The sequence below is a fragment of the Myripristis murdjan genome, chromosome 24, assembly GCF_902150065.1.
Source record: "Myripristis murdjan chromosome 24, fMyrMur1.1, whole genome shotgun sequence".
Classification (NCBI taxonomy): domain Eukaryota; kingdom Metazoa; phylum Chordata; class Actinopteri; order Holocentriformes; family Holocentridae; genus Myripristis; species Myripristis murdjan.
Genome location: NC_044003.1, coordinates 8,496,950 through 8,519,766, shown reverse-complemented (window position 1 = coordinate 8,519,766; position 22,817 = coordinate 8,496,950). Strand labels below are relative to the sequence as shown.

At 39.2% G+C, this 22,817-nt stretch overlaps 2 protein-coding genes across 2 annotated transcripts; one reads left to right on the top strand and one right to left on the bottom strand.

Moving 5' to 3' along the window:
* The first annotated feature begins 7,270 nt into the window (after nt 1-7,270).
* Nucleotides 7,271-15,255, top strand: psmc6 (proteasome 26S subunit, ATPase 6). The gene is made up of 14 exons (XM_030047136.1): nt 7,271-7,408; nt 7,879-7,958; nt 9,180-9,219; nt 9,310-9,362; nt 10,093-10,160; nt 10,448-10,562; nt 10,796-10,883; nt 11,853-11,914; nt 11,997-12,120; nt 12,514-12,575; nt 13,282-13,402; nt 13,523-13,603; nt 14,117-14,188; nt 14,791-15,255. The coding sequence occupies exons 1-14, from the start codon at nt 7,324-7,326 to the stop codon at nt 14,907-14,909; spliced, it is 1,170 nt and encodes a 389-aa protein (XP_029902996.1). The 5' UTR covers nt 7,271-7,323; the 3' UTR covers nt 14,910-15,255.
* A 1,409-nt stretch (nt 15,256-16,664) lies between these two features.
* cgrrf1 (cell growth regulator with ring finger domain 1) lies at nt 16,665-22,500 on the bottom strand. The gene is made up of 6 exons (XM_030047140.1): nt 22,311-22,500; nt 21,083-21,219; nt 20,237-20,414; nt 18,770-18,917; nt 18,210-18,317; nt 16,665-17,228 (listed from the first exon to the last, which is right to left on the bottom strand). The coding sequence occupies exons 1-6, from the start codon at nt 22,412-22,414 to the stop codon at nt 16,905-16,907; spliced, it is 999 nt and encodes a 332-aa protein (XP_029903000.1). The 5' UTR covers nt 22,415-22,500; the 3' UTR covers nt 16,665-16,904.
* Between the last annotated feature and the right edge of the window lie 317 nt (nt 22,501-22,817).

Below are 22,817 nucleotides of genomic sequence, written 5' to 3'. Positions count from 1 at the left end.
CCCTTTGAACACGCCGGGTTCGCCTCGGCATCGCTGTTCACAGTTACCAGCTGAGATTAAATTTACAGCAGCCCAGCACAGCCCCGCGTGGATCTGCGCTTGGCTTCCTTTTCATGTCACAGCCTCATCAGGTATTGAGATTGACGGCGCTGCACACAACAAAGCGGCTCGTTCATCATTTTGAGAGAAGACGGGGAGGAATCATGACAGTGGGGGGCCTTTTTAAGTCGGAGATGGTGAGGGTGTGATGATGATGATGATGCAACCCCCCACCCACCAACCACAACAACTTCTTACTTACTTAGATTTAGCATATAGTGATGACATTACCATGTTTTTTTCCACAGGATTACTGGCTAAAGAACTGCTTTTCCAACCTGTATTACACCATGGCGTGCAGCTGTAATTGGGCCCTCAAACCAGATGGCTACGTTTGAGTTGCATGGTTAATATTAAGGTAAAACATGACATTAAGTGGCAAGGATGAAGGGAATTAAGTTAGAGATGGTTAAGGTTAAGGTAAGGGTTTGCTTCTGTGAAGGTAAGGGAGTGAGGAACCTTCCAGGATGTGACTGAATAGGGAATAAATCATTGTCCAATCTAAAGAAATGGGTGATTTATAGATAATTTGTCATATAATCACAGGTTAAAGTTAGGGTTAGGGTTGTTAGGAATAGAGAGCACATCCGTCTTGTTGCGCCTCACATGGGTCACAAATGCACGCCTCTGCTAACTGGAGTTTACACTGAGCTGAATTCCCAGGTGATGTGAGTGTGTTTTCACACCTCGGCTCCTCAAGTGGACTCAGACCAATGACTCAGCAAATTCCGGCCCGACGTGAACACGCCAAACAAACTCGAAGCCCGGTGAACCGTGACCAGCCTTTTCGTGCGCTCGCAAAAGTGGCTCCGCACACGTTTTGTAGTTTGCCTACAAAACGTGTGTGCTGCCATACATAAGCAGCACATATGGTAACCATGGTAACTGATAACCCCACACACACACACACACACACACACACAGATGGAAAAAAATGGCATGGCGTGAAAAAAAAAAATGGCATGGCGTGAAAACAGAAGTGAGTCCTCTTTAAAGCCTGTTTACAATGTGAACACAGAGGAGGCGGAGTTCATTTACAGGTGGTTCACTTTAAGTTCGCTTAAAAAAAACTAGGTCAACTCAAATTTAAAAAAGAACTACAATAATATGATAGATATTTCTAGATAGATGTAATTTATTGACCCCAAATTGGGAAATTCTTCTGTTACAGCAGCAGGTTGTCCAGATGTTGCACAGGAATAATAGTCGACTACACAAAATATACCTCACAACACTGGAAGAGAGAAATATATACCTTTAGAAAAATAAACACAAAATACATAAAGTAGCTCAATACACAGAATACAAGAAAAACTACCTTTGCATACCCTAAAAGAGCAATAGAAAGTAAAATATGTTACAAAATATGTATAGAATATGTACAAACCTTTCACCTTAAACATTTGCATAGACTACATGCATCATGAAATAGATCTGCAAAATATCTATAAAGCAGAAAACATAATTATAGAGTAGATGTATAATCATGATATGTAATTTACAATATAATCTCCATGTGGCAGTCGCCGTATAAAGGTGTAAAATGGTGTAAGAATATCAGCTTAGATACTATAATCTAATATGATGGATCTTGAAAGGGACTGCACCACAACTATGCATTATATTACAGCAAACGCTTATATAAATCATACAAAAAGCAAGAAAACAGCCTCACACTCACACTGCAGGTAATACATATAACGTTTAAAAAGTTGGCTATGACAGATAAAAAAAAAAAACAAACAAACTCAGGCGACACGCTGTCAAGTAAGATTCATTTTTCCAAGTCACAGGACGGGAAAAAGAAGAAGCTGCAGTGGAGTGTAAAATATACGGTGGTTTATGACTCTGCTCTGGGGAGAAAAAAAAATGATGCACACGTCTCCTCCCAGGGGAAATCAAACAAAAAGCATGAGGGGAGCACGGGTTTAGGGGGAAAACACCATAAATAAAGATTCTGAGCAATTATTTACAAGGGATTTTTTTTTATTGATTTGCAGCGGTGCCGTCCCAAAACTGATCAAATGTCCTCGTCTCCTCATCAAAACATGAATATGGTTTTAGTGTCTGAACGCTTTCAGTCATGACAGACATGGACACCTGAAGAGCCAATCAGAGCTTTAACTGAACTGTCAAATTGAGTGTATATTCACATTATAGCTCTTAAAGGACCACACCAGTGATTGTGAGTGCTTGCCCCATTTTTACCACAATTTCCCTACATTTTACACGGCAACAAATCATTTTGGAAATCACGTGGGCATACCAAAGATTTCACAACCTATAATCACAATCCCTTGATTTTCAAATTTGGATAACTGGTTGAAACAGCCGCCTTATAATGTTCTGCTTCTGCGGTTCACAAAGTCGTCGCCATTCATAAACCACAGAAGTGATAATTGGCTGTGTAACTCAAAGGTTTCCCCGGGGACTATTTTCCCTGGCGGAGGGACCGTTTCACGCCACCGCAGTTTCAAATCATCAAAACACAACAGTGCTGCTGCTTTTTGGAAAACTAATATGGAAGACTTTATTTCGGTGAAGTCTCTGAAAGTTCATTTTCATATCATAGTGGAATGAACAGAGACCAACAGCTGGAGAAACAGGAGGGAAAAATGATTGGAAATTTTTTGCAAAATCACTGGCATGGCCTTTTAAGAGTCTAACTTGTGCAGTAGATGAAAATAAGCCATTAGGAACTTTCTTAAGGTTACACAAATTACTTCAGCAAAAAAAAAAGAGAAGCTGCTTGCACATTTAGTCCAGTGAAGTAAAGGTCTTCAGTCCAATTAATTTGCGCCACAGTAAACAACACCAGTGGCGGGGTATCATGCTTCAGCAGAGGCCACCACATTACAGATCGGAGCTTAAACAGGATCTCATGTGATGTGTCAGTCTAATTGTGCCTACGGCCATTTGCTGTGTCGGCGTGCACAGTAAACACAGGCTCTCATGTCTTCTGTGAGTCACTGATGAAGCAAATCTTTGCTTGCAGCTGTGGCACCAGATGTTAGTACAGTGAGACTATAGATGTTGTATAAAAGTGGCGATTGACCGCATGGATCTAAATATAACATTAAAATGCAAGGCTGCTCCAAGATGTGTTAATTGGTCTTATTGGTTATATTAGTGTATCAGAGCTGTTTAAGTTAGTATTTGCATAAAGAGACATTCCACTAATTTGGCTGACGCTGCACAAACGTTAAATTCCCCCGCGGACATTTTAAAGATGAGATTAAAACTCAATCCCCCCGTGTGTCATACAGTGAGGAAAAACATTGCCTGGATTGTCTTTCCGTCACTGTTAATCATAACAAAATACACCGAGTATGGATTAGATATTCAACACTGATTGAAAGTACAACATCTCTCCATAACAATCTAAATCTCTGACTAAGACGTGGAGTAAATTTAAAGATTGACTCATAACTTTGTGTATGCTTATTGGAGAAATGTGGAAAAAAAAAAAAAGCAATCAACAGTTGAGCCCAAGAGAGTTACACAGATTTAGAAGGTGTGAGAGCGGTGATGCAGAAACTTGAAAGTCTATCATATCATTTCATACTTTTGTGCAAATCACTTAATCTCTAATTTACTACAGCATAATCCAAATTAAAGGGATGTGAGGAATTAGTACAACAACTAACATTTTGGCCCATAGTTTCCTATAAAGTAAAGTAAAGGATGCACTACTTTCTGCAGGGAATAGGCTAAGCCATTGATTTTCAAAGTGAGGTCAGCAAAATGAGGAATAGTTTTATTATAGTTTAACTCAGTAGAAATTGGTACAACGCAAATAAATCAATGAGTAATGTATGCGTGATTATTTGAAAATTGCATCTCAGTGACACCACTGTAAGGATATTCCTCAATGTCCAAGTTTGACATCTTAACAATTTAATATTTAACACATATCACAAAGCAAAATATGTTTCTTATCAGAGCCTTTAATGCAAAATCACTGCGGATGGGCTTCCTCAGCACGGCGAAAATCAGGTTTGGAGAAGACTGGTTTGACGCAAACTTTGCATGTATGAGACGATGACCTGAACAAGCAAATTTTGAAAGTCAACTATACAGCGTAACTTCAAAACTATAGCTCTTCATTTGATTTATTACACTGATGTTGCCATGATACCAAAAAAAGAAAAGAAAGAAGAAAACCATGGTGTACAATATTATCATATATTATCAGAACCATGAACTAAACTTCAGCTCCAGGAGGTTTTCAGTGCTCTTTGTGGACTGAAGCTGCCAGTAGCCATTACCCAGTCTGGGAAATTTTCATGCCCAGAAAAATTTTAATAATTAATTACAACTATAATGTCTTTCCTCCAGAGTTTTATTCTTTAAAAGGTGGGGAACTGTCTCAAATTGCTTTCATACCACCAGAGGACTTCTATATTAAAACCCAAACTAATTAAATTGCTCGTGTTGGTGAGCGGCCCCTCCAGGAAAGAGGGAGGCAGGTTTCACACGCTGTCACGTCTGAGGCTGAGTAAAATCACTTCCTCCCCTCCGTGGCATCGACACTGGCCAACATTACCGGCCCAATAAATCAGACACAGCGTGAACCCCTGGGTGATTATTCTATTATTCATTTTAACTCTTTGTGCCACTCAAAGCTGGCAAACGTTAAGATTTTAACACCATCAAGCAATTTTTGTTTATGAAGATTTTAAAAAAGCATCCACACTATTAATTAGGCTTTCTCGAATCTCTTAAAATGCTCACTGGTTGCATCCAAATTAGTGATGACAGCTTGCATCCCACTGAGCTTTTCTCTCGTTTCCTGTCTTTCTACACTTGTTTCCTTTAATTATGGCCGAGTTGGAGAGTAGCTGAGGAATAAGCAAAGTTTTTGGATGCACCGCTTGTAATGCAGTGTTGTAAATGTTAATGTCTTTGTGTGTATCCAGGGCGAAGCTGGGTTGGAGCTTTGTTACTTAGTATGGCACTGAGCAAAGTTAAAGTTAGCCTAATGAAATTTAAATGGTGCTGTGGGTAAATATCACTCAGTTACTTACATAAATAAATAAATACATAAATAAAAACCCATTTTTTCCATACAATATAAAAGGCACCATGTGGTATGCCCTATAGAACTATCACTTAGCGTTATAAAGATAAAATGTCATGAAACTCAAATTATAGGGTTTGATTGAAATTATAATCCTAAACAAACCAAAAACTAAAAATGCTCATCCTGCTTATCTTGTAACTACTAACTTGATGTTTCTTTTGCCAGCTGGATGTCCAACAAGCTTTATAGACATACATTTCTTTTTGACTAATGTTAACTAAGTCATTATCACGGCTAAATAATCAGTATTTCAAGTCACAGCCAGTTCATTTACTTTTCCTGAACACAGGCCACAGTCCTGGCTTCTGTTTCTACTCTCTGAAGCAGTGTCTGCAGGGCAGGTCTGCATTTTGTTTGACAGGCGATATGTAAAATGTAGCTAGAAAATTCATGGCATTTAAAATGCAGCACAGCAAAATACAGTGAGCGGCATGAAATTAGTGACTTCAAAAATGGATAAAAAGCTGCTCAGTTAGCCGAGGCAGCTCTATATTGAACGTGACTCTCAAATTAATGTAGCATATTTACATATCCACTCAGCGTCCACTTTATCAGGTCCACCTGTACAGTCTAATGCAGTTCAGTGCAGCAGCTCTGCCTTATATAAATTCTACCTTTTAACAAAGTTTATAACGTTCAGTTTTATGTTGAAACTGTGGAGAATGTGTAAATTTAATTCTGTGTTTATTATTGAGGTTGTAGTTTGCAGAGGTCTTGTACTGGACTACATTATACTGAGAGGTGTTTCCAATTTTTTTGTCCTCCCTATTTATATACACAAGGGGGGGCAGAATAGTGGAAACACCTGTTAATAAAATGCAGTCCAGTCCAACAGCACCACTAACTATGAGCTAATAAATAAATAAATAAATAAATAAATAGTAGTCCAGTTAAAAGATGCCAGTCCATGACAGACTGTCTCCTCATCCTGTTATAACAGTGGTAAATTTGGTCAAAGTGCGCCATTTAGTGGATAAACGTGGCAGGTCAGGGCAGCGCACCGTAAAAGGGACAGTTTCCCTAAACACGAACACAACATTTTCATCTTTTAAAAAGTCTTTAACGAGTTTCCTTCCAAAATTAAACGTCCACAGGAGCAGGGTTACGTCTCCAATGCCTTCACGACTTACAACCAACAAAGTAGGATCAATTTTTTTTTTTTTTTTATGTGAATTTAAATAATATATAAAGTCTATCAAACTTAAAAACACTAAAAAAGTAACAACAATCTGTACTGTATAATAATTCAAGGGAATAACTTATGTGTTGTATTATTATTCTCTAATGATTTTATAGCTATTAATGAGTCTATTTTCCCAATTATAGTTTTTATTAGGTTTTTTAAAATGTATTTTTTTTTTTTTAAATTCGTACTCCTGTTTCTTTGTACAAAATATATTGAGCATATGTCTGAAATGTGTATATCTGGGGAAAAATCCTTGACACATTAAGAGTGTCTTTGGATTTTTTTTTTTTTTTTTTTTTTTTTTTTTTTTGAAGCGCAGAACAAAATATGGTGTAAATCAGGAATCAGGGCTCCTCCACCTTTTTAATTAATGGTAGCCTATAGAGACACCCATTTGGTCAAATTTTGCCCAGTACAGGATGATTTTTGCTGTTGTTGTTGACTTCGTGTTGAATTTTGAAATGATCTGCAATATATGTGGAGGATAACAGTGATGAGAGTGAACCAACTGAAAATACTTGTACAGTCTATTTTTTTTTTTTTTTTTTTTTTTTAATTGTGAAATTAAGCGACCCACATGAACCTCTTCTTATCCCATAACAGGCACAATTTTAAAAGAAAAAAAAAAAAAAGTAATATAATTTGAAGCCATGAACGACCACAATGGAATTAAATCAGACTTTATTTAATAAGTGGTGCAACCGGGACCAGGGCTATTATAGTTTTGTATTTTTCATTAGTGTTTATATATATATATATATATATATATATATATATATATATATATATATATATATATATATATATAAATTTTTTTTTTTTTTTTTTTTTTTTTTTTTTGGTGTGTGTGTGTGTGTGTGTGTGTGTGTGTGTGTGTGTGTGTGTGTGTTGGGGGGGGGGATTCAAGCAAAACAAAGTTGTGACGCCACAGTTTCCCATCATCCACTGCAGCAACATGGCGGACACTAGAGAGAAGGGACTGCAAGACTACAGGAAAAAACTACTCGAACATAAAGAGATTGACGGGCGGTTAAAAGAACGTAAGAAGTTACTGACAGCACGGCGGTAGAAAAAAATATGTTTTTAACGATTTTACTTGTCAGCGCAGAGAACAGGGCAGCTAACGGGAGCTTAGCTAGCCGGCTAGCTACTGCTTTGTCATGCAGGGAGCTTCACCGTTCAAATGAATGGATGTCAGCCGGTTAGCAGCGCTAGCCTAGCTAACCACGAGCTACCTCACAAACTGCAGCAGGTTTAGCTGTTTACTTGGTTAAGAGACGTCAGTTAAGGAAATTAACTATGATGTACACATATGACTTATACGTTTTAAACTGTTTTCATCGTCACTTTGGCATAAAAAAGCACCGCTGCTAACTGTCGCGTCGCTTTGACAGCCTGAACTGCTAACCTCATGCTAACGTCAATATTAGCTGGTTCACTTCCTTTACGCGTTTTGTGTTGGAAACCCCTTAAATTTAGTGTTAATGTCATTTTTGTGGTTGTTTTCTAGTGAGAGAGCAGCTCCGAGAACAAACCAAGCAGTACGAGAAATCAGAAAATGACCTCAAGGCTCTGCAAAGTGTCGGCCAGGTAAGGACTCACCTGAATAATCCCTGTTTCCTGCATGTTGAGTCTAAAATCCCAATTTGTTAGATGATGCTCTTAATCACACTTACTGATGCACAATGTAACTGTGCGATAATGTTAACCTTTAGGACTTTACACGAGTTAAACAGTGCAGTGTCCCTGTGTATATATGGTGCTTGTAGGTGTACTTTTTACATATGCTCCATTTCTTATCTCTGTATGTATTGTTGTAATAGTTTTGTAGGATTACTGAATGTATTTATACGTTATGGATTTACTGTTATATGCTACAAGTAGGATTAATGCGCTTATTTATACTTAATGCACATACTTGTTGTATTTCTCATTTTGTTTCTGTTTCTTACAATTTCACTTGTGCTTGCAATGTATTTTCTTGAGAATTTGATGAACTGAAGCCAACCCAGTTTCCCCTTGGGGAGTCAATATGAAATATTTCTGATTCTGATACTGATCATCCACAAGACAACCATTAGGAAGGAGCTGGACAGCCTGACTGAAAGTGTTGCTGTTGCTCTAGAACGTGAAAAAAAAAAAAAAGTACTGGGAAATAAATAATATCATGAGATGAAAGGGCTTTAGAGAGAAATTAAGGGACGAGTGTCGTTGAGATTCATTTGGTTCAAGGTAGAACAATGCGATATGGGCAAAATCAAATATCAAGATTTCTTTGACCAAACACCTCGATATTGATATTGTGACTAAATTGTAGTGGTGACTGCTGGTGTTTTCATCAAATATGTACACAAGATTTCTGATCAACAGTCATTAGAAATGTGGATTTAATGACCAAGCAGATGGAGACAAATAATAAAACAGCAACAACAATCAAATAAGTTTAGGTTATTGCATATTTTTATTATAATGCAACCTTGAAAACCAGGAAAAGACAACACTTATGCCTTATTACCATATTATGATATTTGTAGTCTCACACGATATCTGTCATGATATCTATCTCATGATATTGATTAGATATTGATATATTGCCCAGCTGTAGTACAAGGTAACATGTCATCCTCATTGGGAAGATGGGCTTTCAGTCAGTGATGGAAGAGGTTGAGTGGCCGCTGTTTGAAGGTGCTGTTTGAGTGGTGAAGCCATTAAACCACAAGACAGCTAGCAGGGAGAAGAGCTGAGGGTGGGTGGATTATTATTATTGTTATTATTATTTAATCTGTTAACTCAGTGGCTTGTTCCTTCCAGATTGTCGGTGAAGTGCTCAAACAGCTGACTGAGGAGAAATGTAAGTTCATCAGAAGAAATTTCCCTTGTCCATTTTAAATAAACTCAGCCAAGTTGTGCAGCGCTCATTTTGCATTTCTTTACATTGCAGTTATTGTTAAAGCCACCAATGGGCCGCGCTACGTGGTTGGATGCCGCAGACAGGTAGGTGCTGAACTGATATGTGGAAAACAATATTTCCTCTGTTATCTGCAAGATCCAGATTTCTCTGCTTGTGCTTGTTATGGTTATACATACTTAAATCATTTCATTCTTATTATTTTGTTACTATAATTACTTCTAGAGGATGCTATTCACCCAATTTGCTAACACCTAAACCCACATATTATTTTACTCCTTTTAAAAGTAGCATAAAAAAATTCACATTGAGATTTGCAGCAATATCCGGGCATCACCAGGCAGGGAAAGACATCACATCAGAGAATGCTCAAGGGAAATAACACAATAATGGAACACTTAATAAATTAATAAAATTGCATCCCTGTATTGTAATGCAGCCTTTAAGGAAAAGATAATACCATATCTCAGTGTTATGATGATCAAAATCCCAGATGATATATGGTTTTATATCATGATATTAACATAATAAGGATGTTTTGCCAGTCCCTGCTATACTAATGGATTAGTTTTACAGCTGAAGCCTGCAGTATGCACTTTCAGCTGGTTATACAGGAGGTTATTTCATTGCACAGTGCTCTTTTTGATGGCTTGTTTGCACCACAACTTAATTTGCATAAACCTCTTGATGAAAATGGTGCTTTTAGCTCAGGCAACAGCAGTGCTAAACCTGCACAAACTGTCCTGGTGGCACAGTCATTTCAGTGAATGTGGATGTTGGTGTTCACAGTATTTTACCTAATGTGTTTCTTCACAGCTGGACAAGTCTCAGCTCAAGCCAGGCACCAGAGTGGCTTTGGACATGACCACCCTCACCATCATGAGGTAAGCCTGAGGCGATGGTCACATGAAATTGGTTGTACATCATTGCAGGCTAATTATGCACCATATGGACAAGGGAGGCATCACAGAATGGATTGACATAGATGAGATACTCTGGGAAGAGGCCTGCTGTCGCTGCCGAAAGCGCCCGCTGTGGAGCTGGAGATGAACATGTTTTCTGTCTGTGTTTGCTCTCTTATTAGATTTGTTTGTCTCTTATGTCTTCGCTCCATACACCACAGTTGATTTGCGTGTGCTCAGCATGTGTGCTCCCTCTGCTTCTTCCCAAGGTACCTGCCCAGAGAGGTCGACCCCCTGGTGTACAACATGTCCCATGAGGACCCCGGCAGCGTCTCCTACTCAGAGATCGGGGGCTTGTCCGAACAGATTCGTGAGCTTAGAGAGGTACAGCTAATGGGCCTTAGAAATGCAAAACTATAGTACTGCACTTTTTGATCATGTGACGTGCTTCTTAGATTCAAATGAATTTTTAGATTATTTGAAACATTTCCAGCAGCTGTTGCAGTCTCACAATTGCTTCGATGGAAGAGGCCGTAAGGCCAGATAGTGGATTTTTTATTGTAGTTGTGGGTGTTTAAAGTGTTAAATGAATGCACTGGCTCCTTGTGTTCCTGTAGGTGATTGAGCTGCCTCTGACCAACCCTGAGCTCTTCCAGAGAGTGGGAATCATCCCTCCAAAAGGCTGCCTGCTCTATGGGCCTCCAGGTCAGTAGGTCCATACAAGCGCTAGTTAAGTGTGGTTGTGTTTATTATGAAAGCTTCACCGGGCAAGATTTTTTATGGGAAAATACAGCTGTCTCATCAGCCTCAAACCAGGGTGTTTTCAGGTCCTTTTAAAAGTCTTATGATGTCACAAATTCAGTTTATCAAATATTAGGCCTTAATAGTCAGTCAATAATTCTTAAAATTGAATTACATGTTTTTAAATTCTGCATAAACAAGGTGTCTATTTTTTTTTTTTTTTTTACTCTTTGTCAAAAAATTGTCAAGCTATTCTGAATGAAATTCAGCTTACCAGATGTTAGAAAACTCTAACCTTATCAGTGAACCTAATGTTTTCTTTATATTGACCTGCTATAACAAACCCGTTGGGAAAACGCCTGTTACAGATTTTCTCACTCTATATATTCGCTCCAATCTCATATACTGCAGACTACATTTACATGAGCATATGAAACCATATTATATAAATATCCTTGGATTTACTAGTTCCAAGGTCTCTTTATAAATAATATTAATCAATAAATAGTCCTGTTTCAATTTTTTTTCTACTAACAGCTTCCTAACTAAGCTAAATTAGTCTACTAGAATCATGTATTCAGTAACCAAATGTATTCCTATCTGAAAATGACCTCGGCACAAGGCCACATATATCATACTTACATTTACACTTACCTACAATGCTCATTTGAATAAGATAAAGATGTTTTTTCCCAAAAATGAATCTTAACTTTTGTTAAAAGTTGTTACTAAAATGTTATTGTGGGGTTTAGTGTTAAAGCTGGTAGGAGAAAGTTCTCTATACAGTCAAAACCTAAGAAAACAAACAGCAGCAAGCAAGTAGGCCTGCTCTGCCTGGAAAAAGATGGATTCACCATTTTCCACTGTCTCTGAGTCTGTTATTCCATATATTGTTTGTATTTACTATTTACCAACAACCTATTTCTTTAAAAGGCACTGGGAAGACTCTCCTTGCCCGAGCGGTGGCCAGTCAGCTGGACTGCAACTTCCTCAAGGTGAGTAGCAGCGCCACCATGTGGCTTTAGTGACCTGCGGTTACCCAGGCAGAGCTTCATGTGTTTGCTGTGTGTGCTGCAGGTGGTGTCCAGCTCCATTGTGGACAAATACATTGGTGAGAGCGCCAGGTTGATCAGAGAGATGTTCAACTATGCCAGGGACCATCAGCCATGCATCATCTTCATGGATGAGATCGACGCCATTGGTGAGTGGCACCAGGCGTGATGTTTTTTCCCTCCCAATGTCCTAAGTTGGCGGTGAAATCCCTCTAAAGCAAGAAGGAAACTATTAAATACAATAGATAGTAAGACAGTAAAATAGTGTCCCCATGAATGATGTGTAATAATGTGTGTGTGATGGATAAAGGAAGGAATGAATGTGCACTGGTCCAGCTCCCATGATGAAATCAGGGAAAATATCATGAGGAATAGTCTAAGCACCCAAAAACACAAAGTGTGCATCTATTTTACAGACATGTTTACTGTTGCACGTCCCACGACGTTTTCCAGTTACCTGCTACATCTCTGTGCATCACATCCCGGTATTGTGTCGTCTCTTTGTCAGTGTGCATGTAATAACTTTGTCCTTTCCCTGTAAGGTGGCCGTCGTTTTTCTGAGGGAACCTCTGCTGACAGAGAGATTCAGAGGACATTGATGGAGGTAATTCTCTCAAAGATGTCTTTGTTTTTGCATCATGCAACAGAAAAAAAGCCATTGAAAACTTATTATGGACTCTCTTGCTGGTACTGATTTTTATTTAGACCCCGTAGTCAGTTCTGAAATGTAGAGTTTTTTGCAAGGAGTGGTTGAAATTAATACTCAGTTTTGGACTAATTGACTTTCATGAGGAGAGCTGGAAGGGGGTTATCCTTGAATCAGAATTACACTTCATTTGTGATATGTTAAACTTTGTGAGATCCAGAATTCTTAATTACAGTACATAAAATACATTTTAATTTAAATTTCAAGTTGGATTCACCGATGGAAGGTTTTCCTAATAAACCTCAAATAGATTAGGCAAAAAATAGTAAAAGGACTTTTTTTTTTTTTTTAAATTTGGCATTATCAAGTCATAGGTAGAATAAATCAAACATGCATAACTCCCATCAGAGAGCAGTACACTTGACACATTAAATGTGACTGAGGGGGGTTAGGATTAATTTCAGCTAATCCCTTCGTATGCATGTTTTATTGCTACAAGGCCAGGCCTTGTGTAATTTGTTTCAGCACAGTTGAAAAATCATTCTGACACTAATATTATAATCTCAGTTGCAGCAGTAAGAGTAAACAGTGGATAGCGTGTCAGTGAAAACACGTAGACTGACTCAGTGAATTTGCTCGTGCCTAATCCCCTCTCTCCTCTCAGCTGCTGAACCAGATGGACGGCTTTGACACCCTGCACAGAGTGAAGATGATCATGGCCACCAACAGGCCTGACACTCTGGATCCTGCCCTGCTGCGTCCTGGCAGGCTAGACCGCAAAATCCGTAAGCCCTTCCTTCCTCTCGTTCGTCCCCTTTTCTTAGCGAAAACTTCCCAGGCAGCAAGACTGAGAATGTGTCTCTGCATGATGACGTCAAGTGATTTTTTTTTTTTTCCCCTCGCAGACATCGAGCTACCCAACGAACAGGCTCGTCTGGACATCCTGAAGATCCACTCCAGTCCCATCACCAAGCATGGCGAAATAGGTTTGTGACGAAAATCTTGCCCTACTCCAGTCCATCCTCCTCCAGTAGCTCTGATAACTTTGATACTTTCTCACTTAATACAGAAAGTTAACTGTCTGCTTTCTGTAGCTTGTATTTCTCTCTCGTACATGATTCTAGCATTTTATTCAAACATGTCAGGGTGTGGTGGCTCTGATCTTTGCACTCTTTACTATTTGTTGCTTGTAATTGTAGGTGATTTATGAATATTAAACCATAACCTAACATTGCACTCTGTATAAGGATGTTATGTAAAATCCGTACATGTAAAGACAGTATTCCACAGTGAAGCAGGTGCATTTATAGAAAGCATTTTCACACTCTCTTCAAGCAGTGCAAGTTGTTAAAGATCAGAATCATAGTCATGCCTGTGCTCTCTAGCTACTAATGAATCCTGGTATATTGTTAGGTTAAAAAGGAGCAAGCAAATACAAATAACAGGCAAGACAGTTCCACTTACATACTTATTTTGATCGCGTTTGGTTGTGTTTTCAGATTTTGAAGCCATTGTGAAGCTGTCGGACGGTTTCAACGGAGCTGATCTAAGAAACGTGTGCACAGAAGCAGGTAACAGCCTCAGACGTTACCAGTCAGCTGGTGATATGATTTGTCCCGTTTGCTCAGCATGCATTTACTGTAGCGATGCATGATTTTGGATTTTTTGCCAATATGCTGATATTTTCCAACTCCTCTGCCAATACTGATATATGCACATATTTTTTCCAGCTAAATGCAGAGAACATCAAGTCTCTCCTGTGGAGGAATTAATATATTATTATGCCTGCTCTTATTGTGATGGTCCACTGACTAATGCAGACATAAAATACATTTCTCTTTAAAATGCACACATTCACTGGTCAAAATAAGGAAACTACTTCAGTGTAGGTTATGTAAAAGATGCCATAGTTATTTTTATATAATATTTTCTCTCAAACAATTCTGTAAGATTTGTCCTCCTCAAAACAATCCTGACAGGAGACACAATCAGAACAAATTTGACCTTTTTTATGTATTCGCATGTCATATTGACAGATATTTTCATTTCAGGCCACATCGGATATTTAATTTTAAAGCCAGTATCGGCTGATACTGATGATGTGGCGATATTATCATGCATTTACACACAAATGGCTCTCCTTATCTGGATTTTGTTGTTTCTTCTCGACCAGGTCTGTTTGCCATCCGCTCTGACCGGGAGTACGTCACTCAAGAGGACTTCATGAAAGCTGTGCGCAAGGTGGCGGATTCAAAGAAGCTGGAGTCCAAGCTGGACTACAAGCCTGTATAATGCCTTTCTGTGTCAAAAGTCCTTTTCTGTAACTGAAACTTTTCATTGCTTTTGCTGTGTTGTATCGCATTAATGACCAGGGAAAGAACACGATTTGTTACTTTGTTTTTGTACGTTTGTGGGAAGCAACAATACAAGATAGTACCGTTTCTTTACAGTTGCCAACAAAGTGACCTCGAGCAATACATTCAGAACCGCAGTATACCAATGTTCCCACTTCTTAGTCTGACTGGCCTCACAAATGCTTAGGATTGAAGGTGGTGACCATTTTCTTGCATCCATCAGATGAACACTTGTATAAAATTATAACTTCATTTACTGAAAAAATAAAAACCCTAGAACATAACTCAGTCCTGTGTTTTTCAGCAAATATGACGAGCATGTCCTGTCAGCATGTTTTTTCTAAGACTTCACTCTTTTAAGTGTAAAGGGTAAATCATCTATTATTTATTTAGCATTTTCCTCCTGGACTCTTTTCTCGGTCAAACTCTTTTGAAAACAGCAGGAGAGCTGAGCTCAAGAGTTTTTACTTCACCGCTCAGAACTGTGAATGCTATTTTTATTTGTAGATTAATGGCTTAGGAAAAAAACTATTTCCAGCAGGGTCAGACAAACATACTGGACTGATATTAGACTTTTTTATTAAAACATGATCGATCAGTCGTGTCCACGTGCACAGCCAATAAACAAGTCTGTCCTTCACCACAGCTGCATACAATTGCATCTGTTCATTCTTATTTATTGTAAACTCATTCTTAATGTACAGGTAAACAACCATGTGGTAGGTGGAAGTCACTCTGCCAGCCCATCTAAAACAATTTAGTCTGAGTTTTCAAGTGGAGAGTTGTAATGTTCTATAATAATATAAATGCTGTTTCAGAAGCTATTTCATCAGTTTCAGCCTATAAAACATTGTGATCTTATGTGCATATAATACTTCATCTGTCTTGAAAAGCGGCAAAACATATTCTAAAAACTAAGACATTTCACTCTGTGGAGTCATAAATAATCTGTACATGAAAATATAACAAAACTCTTCTATCTACATTCTTTACAAACGGCTGTGAAAACAACCACTTTGCTCCTGCTGGGAACTCAAACTGACCAAAGCTGTTAGCGTTCACACACAACGGAAAAGCTGGAATTAGTGAATGTCGTACAATACACAGTCTGTTGCTGCAACACAGATAACAAGTCTCTGTTTGCTCTTTGATTCAAGCTGTTGAGGCTCATTTTGTGATCATGACCAGCTGGCTGCCTTGACACTAATGCTTAAAAATGGTATTGATCTGACCAGAAGTATTTATCAGAAATGATTCTACTAAAGCTAAAATATAACAAGCTTCTGCTCCCAAAAGTAGTTTTCTAGAGCTGCTGGTAGCATCTAGGGCTAACCCGTACGAACAAAACCAAATCCATGATCGCGCCCACTGCAGTCAAAATTTTCTTCTTGGGCTAAAAGTAATATTTGAAATATCACCTAGGTTTATAACTTATTTGTGTATCATCATTACTTTTAAAGTGTTGCTAGTTAATTTGATTAGAAATGATAATTCCATTACACATTTGGTTGGATACTCATATTGGCCACTCTAATATATCTTGTTTCTGAAGCGTATATAATACCTGACATTGACCTAAATATAATACTTTCCTCCACAAACAAAACGTTTGTCTGTCTTTCTTTTCCAATCAAATTAATTGGCGACACCTTGTGGACAAAACACAACTCCTTAGCGACTGCAGCTGCCCTGGGTTAGAAAGATGACATTTATCCTAATGATAATTTAGTCAGGGGCTTGAAACTTTTGATCGCAGGTTGAGCTACTCTTTTTTTTTTTTTTTAAGAAGAAGAAGCTTGTAAGTTATTTCACGTTGTTGTGAAATTAATTTAAAATCAATGTTTCGTGTCAGGGCTGCCCTATTTGGTCTTGTTTTGCAGTCATGGCCAGCTGGCTGTGTATGATCCCCTACATTAACCTGTAAAACACGGGCTCACTCTCCTGTGGCCGGCCTCTGCAACAGGGCAAAGGACTCGATAACAAAAGCCCTGCAAATGGGGCAGTGCTGGAAGTGCGACACACAGCTGTCACACACACAGGCGTGTCTGCAGGGCAGCAGGACTCGGTTCACTGACGCGTTCTGACAAACAACGCAGTCTCTGGCCTTTCCTTCTGACCAATCCCTCTCTTCCTCCTCTGTCATGGGACTCTCTCCGCCTCCGCTGGGTGCCCAGTCCTGAGCGTCTGGGGGTTCGGGGCTCTGGTTTGGGTCAGGAGGCTCAGACGACCCCCCGCTCTCAGCTGACATGAAGAGAGGCTGCAGGACACAGCAGATATATTTAGTCTTAGTGAGCTTGTATGTGACCTTTTGATGTCATTACTATGCTACTGAATGTCAGCATGCTAGTTATCCAACAAGGTTAGCTTTTTCTGAGAACAAACTGTTATTATTCTTGGAATTACAGTATACACTGAAACAGGCTGTACATCACCCTGGACGATATCGACAAAATCAAATATCACAATATTTTTGACTGAATACCTCAATATTAATAATGCAACAATACTACAGGAATGACTTTCACAAAATATTTACACAATGAAATTTTGACCATCAGTCATTACTAATGTGGATATGATGTCAAGAAAACTGCTTCCCTTTCAAAAACAGGAAAAGACAACACTTTGTCCATATCACAACATTAGGATATCCAAAATCCCAGACGATATCTTGTCTCATATTATGATATCAATATAACATCAACAGATCACGCTGTCCAAGCACAAATCAAGTAGAAATTACAAACTGTTGTTTGAAGACTGCCTGACATGATGTCTCTCTTCTGTATTACCTACTGAACTTGTTACCTATATGACTCACAACATGCTTCATAATTTTAGTAGGAATTACCATTTTTGCATTGTAATTCTCATTTTTATTGAAAATGCTATTAAAATGATAGCAGTGTGATTTTTTTTCTGGGTTCTGCACCAAACAAATATATTTTCTTAAATCTCTGTATCTCTGTAGCACCATAATACTTTACTTACAACAATGTTCTGTCACACATTTTACCTTTACCAAAAAAACTGCAGCAATTTGGATATGCACATGGCCATATTGTGGTGCTGATAACATTTTGATTTACTGCTCAGTGCTACTAACTGCCTAACTAGCCACTTTGATAACTCTGTCAACTACAGCCAAGTGTTTTTGGAAAATTGTAAAAACGTCTGCCCAATGAAACCCGTGTGACGTGAGAACTTCTGAAATGAACCACAGCGTGATGTTGGCTACCTTTAGCTCGTACATGTTCCCTTGTGACGTGAGGAGGTGCTGGAACAGGATCCGTGCAGACAGGCTGTATTTGTCATCGGGCACGTGGACAACTGTGACGCTGGCCACCTGAAAGAGGACAATCAGCGGATGATGAGTCGAGGTTTGTCGATTTATGTTTAGAGAGAGAAAAAGCAGATACAAACCACACAGTGAGACAAGCTCCGGGGACTTCTAGGAAAAAAAACCCAAATACATTACATTAATGTAGTGAGAGCTTAAGATGAGTGTTATTGAAAGTTAGGGTCTGTTATATTCAGAATACAGGAAATTCAAATGGAAACATGAACAATCCAGCAGGCCTGTTACAGTACACAGTGCTATGGATCAACTGAAAAATGATACTCATTCACACTGTCCTGACGAGAGGTACTAGTATCACTGTCACCAATAAAGGGCAAAGAAAAGCCTCAAAATGTTGGATCAAATAATGGAAATCGCAGGTTTTCTATGACTGATGAGGTGATTTTTACTGAGACAAACATAATTTCTTTCAAGTGTAATCTGTTGCAGGGACTCACGATGTTGTAGGCCTCCCTGGCCTCTGGCTCGGCCAGCGTCAGCACCGCCACTAATGGGTAGCGATCCCTTGGCAGAAGACCAAAATCTGTGATGCCCTGTTCTGCCGCCATCTCTGTGTGACGCTCCTCTCTGTCTTCACTGCCGATGCTGATCGTTTGGATGAAGGGACGTAACAGAAGGAGCTACTTTTTGTCAGCAGTAAAGCCTCAGTCACAAATATATCACGGATTCTACGGCAAAATGACACAATCCCCCATATGGTGGCTTGAAGACAAGCTCTTGTTTGTTTTCAAATTGCCAGTTTCTTGTCTTATTTATTTGTTTGTTTGTTTCAGGTTTATTTGATTGGGGCCAATAAAACGTACATAAACAAACAGATAATAGCTATCCAATGCAAATATTATGGTGTTTGTAGCAGATGCTAATTTGCAACACCTGTCCTTAGAATTGCTTTTATTAAAATAAGAAATTACCATAAAATGAAAAAAGGAAAAGATAAACTGATTACAGCAACATACAAGAAAACACACATTTAGCAGTAACATAACTAGAGAGAGAGAAAAAGAGAGACAGAGAGAAAAAAACTGGACATGAATACAGTTTTGCTGCTGAATTAACCAGGAGTCGGTGGCTCTATTAAAAAACCAAAGGCTAGTTCACGCTGCCCAAACAAACTCAAAGCGTGATGCACCTAGCCGAGAGCAAGCCCTGTCTCCATGACAACGCTGCCATCAAGCCAGCCTGCAAGCCAGCAGTCACACTGTTGCAGGCAGAGTTTATTTCAAAATAAAAGAACTTCCGTGTAGTCAACAAAATTGTAAAATTCAGACTAAGTAAACAAGGAAAGCTCATATTTTCCACTCTCAAACTTTACTTCAGACAACAGAACAGCTCTACCTTCAACTTTAAAAGTAACAGGTCCTTATGAAGTGGAACCTCAGAATAAAACTTTAAAATGTCATGTAAAATTAACATAGAGCAGGACTGGTATTAAAAGGAAAGGGAAATTCCTCTTTAGACAGTATACCACCCAAAAATACATGTACCATTGAAAAGTATCATTCTGATGCGTAATTTCAAAATAAATAACTTTACATGATTTTGTAAAGCGTGCATATTTCTGCTACTAAGACAGCCTGGTTTGTTGGAGTTTGTTGTGGCAGTTTGAAAATGACAAAAACCCAGCGGCCAGCTTCTGAATGTTGGTCTGTTGGATGGGGAGTTTCAGTGGGAGATTCAATCCAAACTCCCACTGAAACTGTACTGTAATTAAAAGGTGGTATGCTGTCTGAGGCACATCCACTGAGAAAAGTAGATTTTATTACTGAAAATGGGCAGCAGTCGCCTTTAAGACTCTGAATCCTTGACCTTGCCAATAATTATGCCATGCTCTTCTTTACTGAGTTACATGTCATAACATACACGTAACCTTCCCTGCACATCTTTGCTAGTATTACAAAGGATACTGGAAGCTCTGGCAGTGGTTGTACTGGAGGTGCAGGGCCTCCTGGAAACGCTGCGGGGTGTTGAGCCTGGGGCCATGCTGGTGGGCTTGTAGCGCCCCCTGCAGGGCATGGACCCCACAGCCCCAGAAACAGCTCAGGACACAGGGCTCCAGGCAGCAAGGCCTCAGAAACACACCATCTAGAAAGGAGGACTGGTAACCATTATTACCAATACCACAAAAGATACAATGGATATATACAGGATGCTGCAATCGGTGTAAAAGTGCACTACCTTGCTTATTTATGCTTATGAAAGGGATTGTGAGCAGGCACACCTTGCTTTTGGGGATTACAAGTCAAAAAGTTGTAAAATCAATGAGGTAAAATATAGGATCAGGAAGATAAGGACACTACAACTGCTCCCATATTTTCAATGGGAACCATGTTTGTTAAAGAGCATAGTTCATAAATTGGTAAATTTCATAACATCACATGGATGTAGCGTGCTCAGGAAACATGAAGGCTATGTCTGTAAGTCCACAGGAGACACACAAAAGAAATATTGTTGCTTTTTAATGTTTATTTTTATCCAGGGATGATTTTTTTCTCTCTCATTCAAGTACAGATGTCCAGGAGTAGACCAGTACAATCACATTCTTCTACCTCTTGGCCACTGGTGTAAGTGGAGGTGAAACACCATGCTTGAGACAATTTAAATTGTAGTTTTGAGGGAAGGGTACAATGTCATATATTTACTTCTCCTTCATGCTTCCTGCTCCGTTTTGCAACTGCAACCCTCCAACTGCAGCTTTGCTTCTCTTCTCAATCAACACACAGTTTAAAATGATCGACAGTGACCATTCTCACCAGTGACGGACGCCGTCCCAGATCCCAACTCCAGGGCAAACGGATTTGTCACCTGAACCATTCGCTTCTCTGGAGCTGGCAGGACAGACTCTGCCTCATCAGAGCTGCGTAGAATCACTGGCACGTCAAACCCAAACCTGCAGGATATGCAGCACAGGAGAGAAGATATAGTGCAATATGTTGTTTTAAAGTTAGTTACAGGACACACGGTGAGGCTGAGCGGCATGGGGGGGTCATCTCACAACTTACTATTTAGCCATCAGCCTGCATCATGCCTACATCAACCAAACATACAGTACTCACAAAAAGTTAGGGATATTCGGCTTTCGGGTGAAATTTCAGGATGAACCTAAAATGCATTATAACCTTTCCAGGTGAACTTAATGTGACCTTCTGTAAACTTTTGAATGCACATGTCCAACTGTTCAATGTTTCAGTACTTTTTGCACAAGTTGCTGTTCTCTAACAAGGAGTTTAACAGCAAAATTCACATCAGGTGTTTGATGCTCCAGCTCATCGAGGTCGTATCATTAGGGAACGGCTGCTGGAGACTGGGGTACCTCAAATGGAGTGGGCTGCACTTTCTCCAGACCTGCATCCCATAGAAAACCTATGGGATCAGCTGAGTCGCCGTGTAGAGGCTCGGAGCTCTGTACCCCAGAACCTCAATGTCCTGAGGGCCGCCCTTCAAGAAGAGTGGGATGCCATGCCTCAGCAGACAATAAGTCGACTTGTGAACAGCATGAGACGTCGCTGTCAAGCTGTAATTGATGCTCAAGGGCACATGACAAGTTATTGACACTGACATTTTTTGTTGTGGTATATCCACCACTGTTGTTGACTTTTGTTTCAAGACATTGTTTGAGATGAGGAAATCACCAGTGTATGCTTCTACTTAAATGCCCTACTTTCATGATATAATATCATTGTAGCGTGAACTTTTTATATTTTCCATAAATTTCACCCAAAAGCTAAATATCCCTAACTTTTTGTGAGTAGTGTATGTAATGCATAGACCCATAATGGGGATTACTAGTTTCTTCATTTTAATTGCTGAAGTCATAACAGTGACAGAAACAGTTGCTCCATGTGTAATGTGAAATATCTCATTTTGGCTACTTTGAATGTGATGGTGAAGTCTGGCTAAAATCAGTGAAAAAACACTAGACGTTCGTGGTTGCTATGACACTAACGTTAGCTATGTTAGCAAGAATGTGACATTCCTTACCAGCCGAGCACCATGGCCGCCGTAATAACAAAACATAAGGACACAACACTGATGTAGAACAAAGGGGAGTACTCATATAATGTTACTAGAAATACGGCTGCCATTTCCTATCATTTATGTCCAAGAATGAGCCAGTCGCGATAGCATAACACCCGCAGGTAAACAACGTCCATGACAGGCACTTCCTCGATTGAGCTACGGTAGCCTGTGAGAGTCATGTACTGAACTGCGCATTTTGCGTCAAGCTGGCCAGAAATCTGTCTTTCATTCAGTTTACCTTCAAAATAAAAGCCGACAAACAACTGTAATCTTCTGGTTTGAGAGGTAAGTACATTTAAAAAAACACAGCAGTAGTTACACAAAAGTTTGCTTAAAAAAATATCCTCAAATGCGCACTTTACTTTATCATCGACGTTATGAATTACTTATAACCTGTTTCAATCCGTTTGTCGACAATTTAGGTAATTTTGGTAGATAATATGTAAAGACTGGAGGGGAAGGGGTGAT

Bases quoted from the DNA above. Each gene is read 5' to 3' on its own strand.
- psmc6 (XM_030047136.1), top strand. From the start codon at position 7,324: ATGGCGGACACTAGAGAGAAGGGACTGCAAGACTACAGGAAAAAACTA. The intron at 7,409-7,878 runs GTAAGAAGTTAC...GTTGTTTTCTAG, and splicing joins TGACGGGCGGTTAAAAGAAC to TGAGAGAGCAGCTCCGAGAA. The intron at 9,220-9,309 runs GTAAGTTCATCA...TTTACATTGCAG, and splicing joins ACAGCTGACTGAGGAGAAAT to TTATTGTTAAAGCCACCAAT.
- cgrrf1 (XM_030047140.1), bottom strand. From the start codon at position 22,414: ATGGCAGCCGTATTTCTAGTAACATTATATGAGTACTCCCCTTTGTTC. The intron at 20,415-21,082 runs GTGAGAATGGTC...CCTCCTTTCTAG, and splicing joins TGGGACGGCGTCCGTCACTG to ATGGTGTGTTTCTGAGGCCT. The intron at 17,229-18,209 runs GTAGCCAACATC...TGTGTCCTGCAG, and splicing joins GGAACATGTACGAGCTAAAG to CCTCTCTTCATGTCAGCTGA.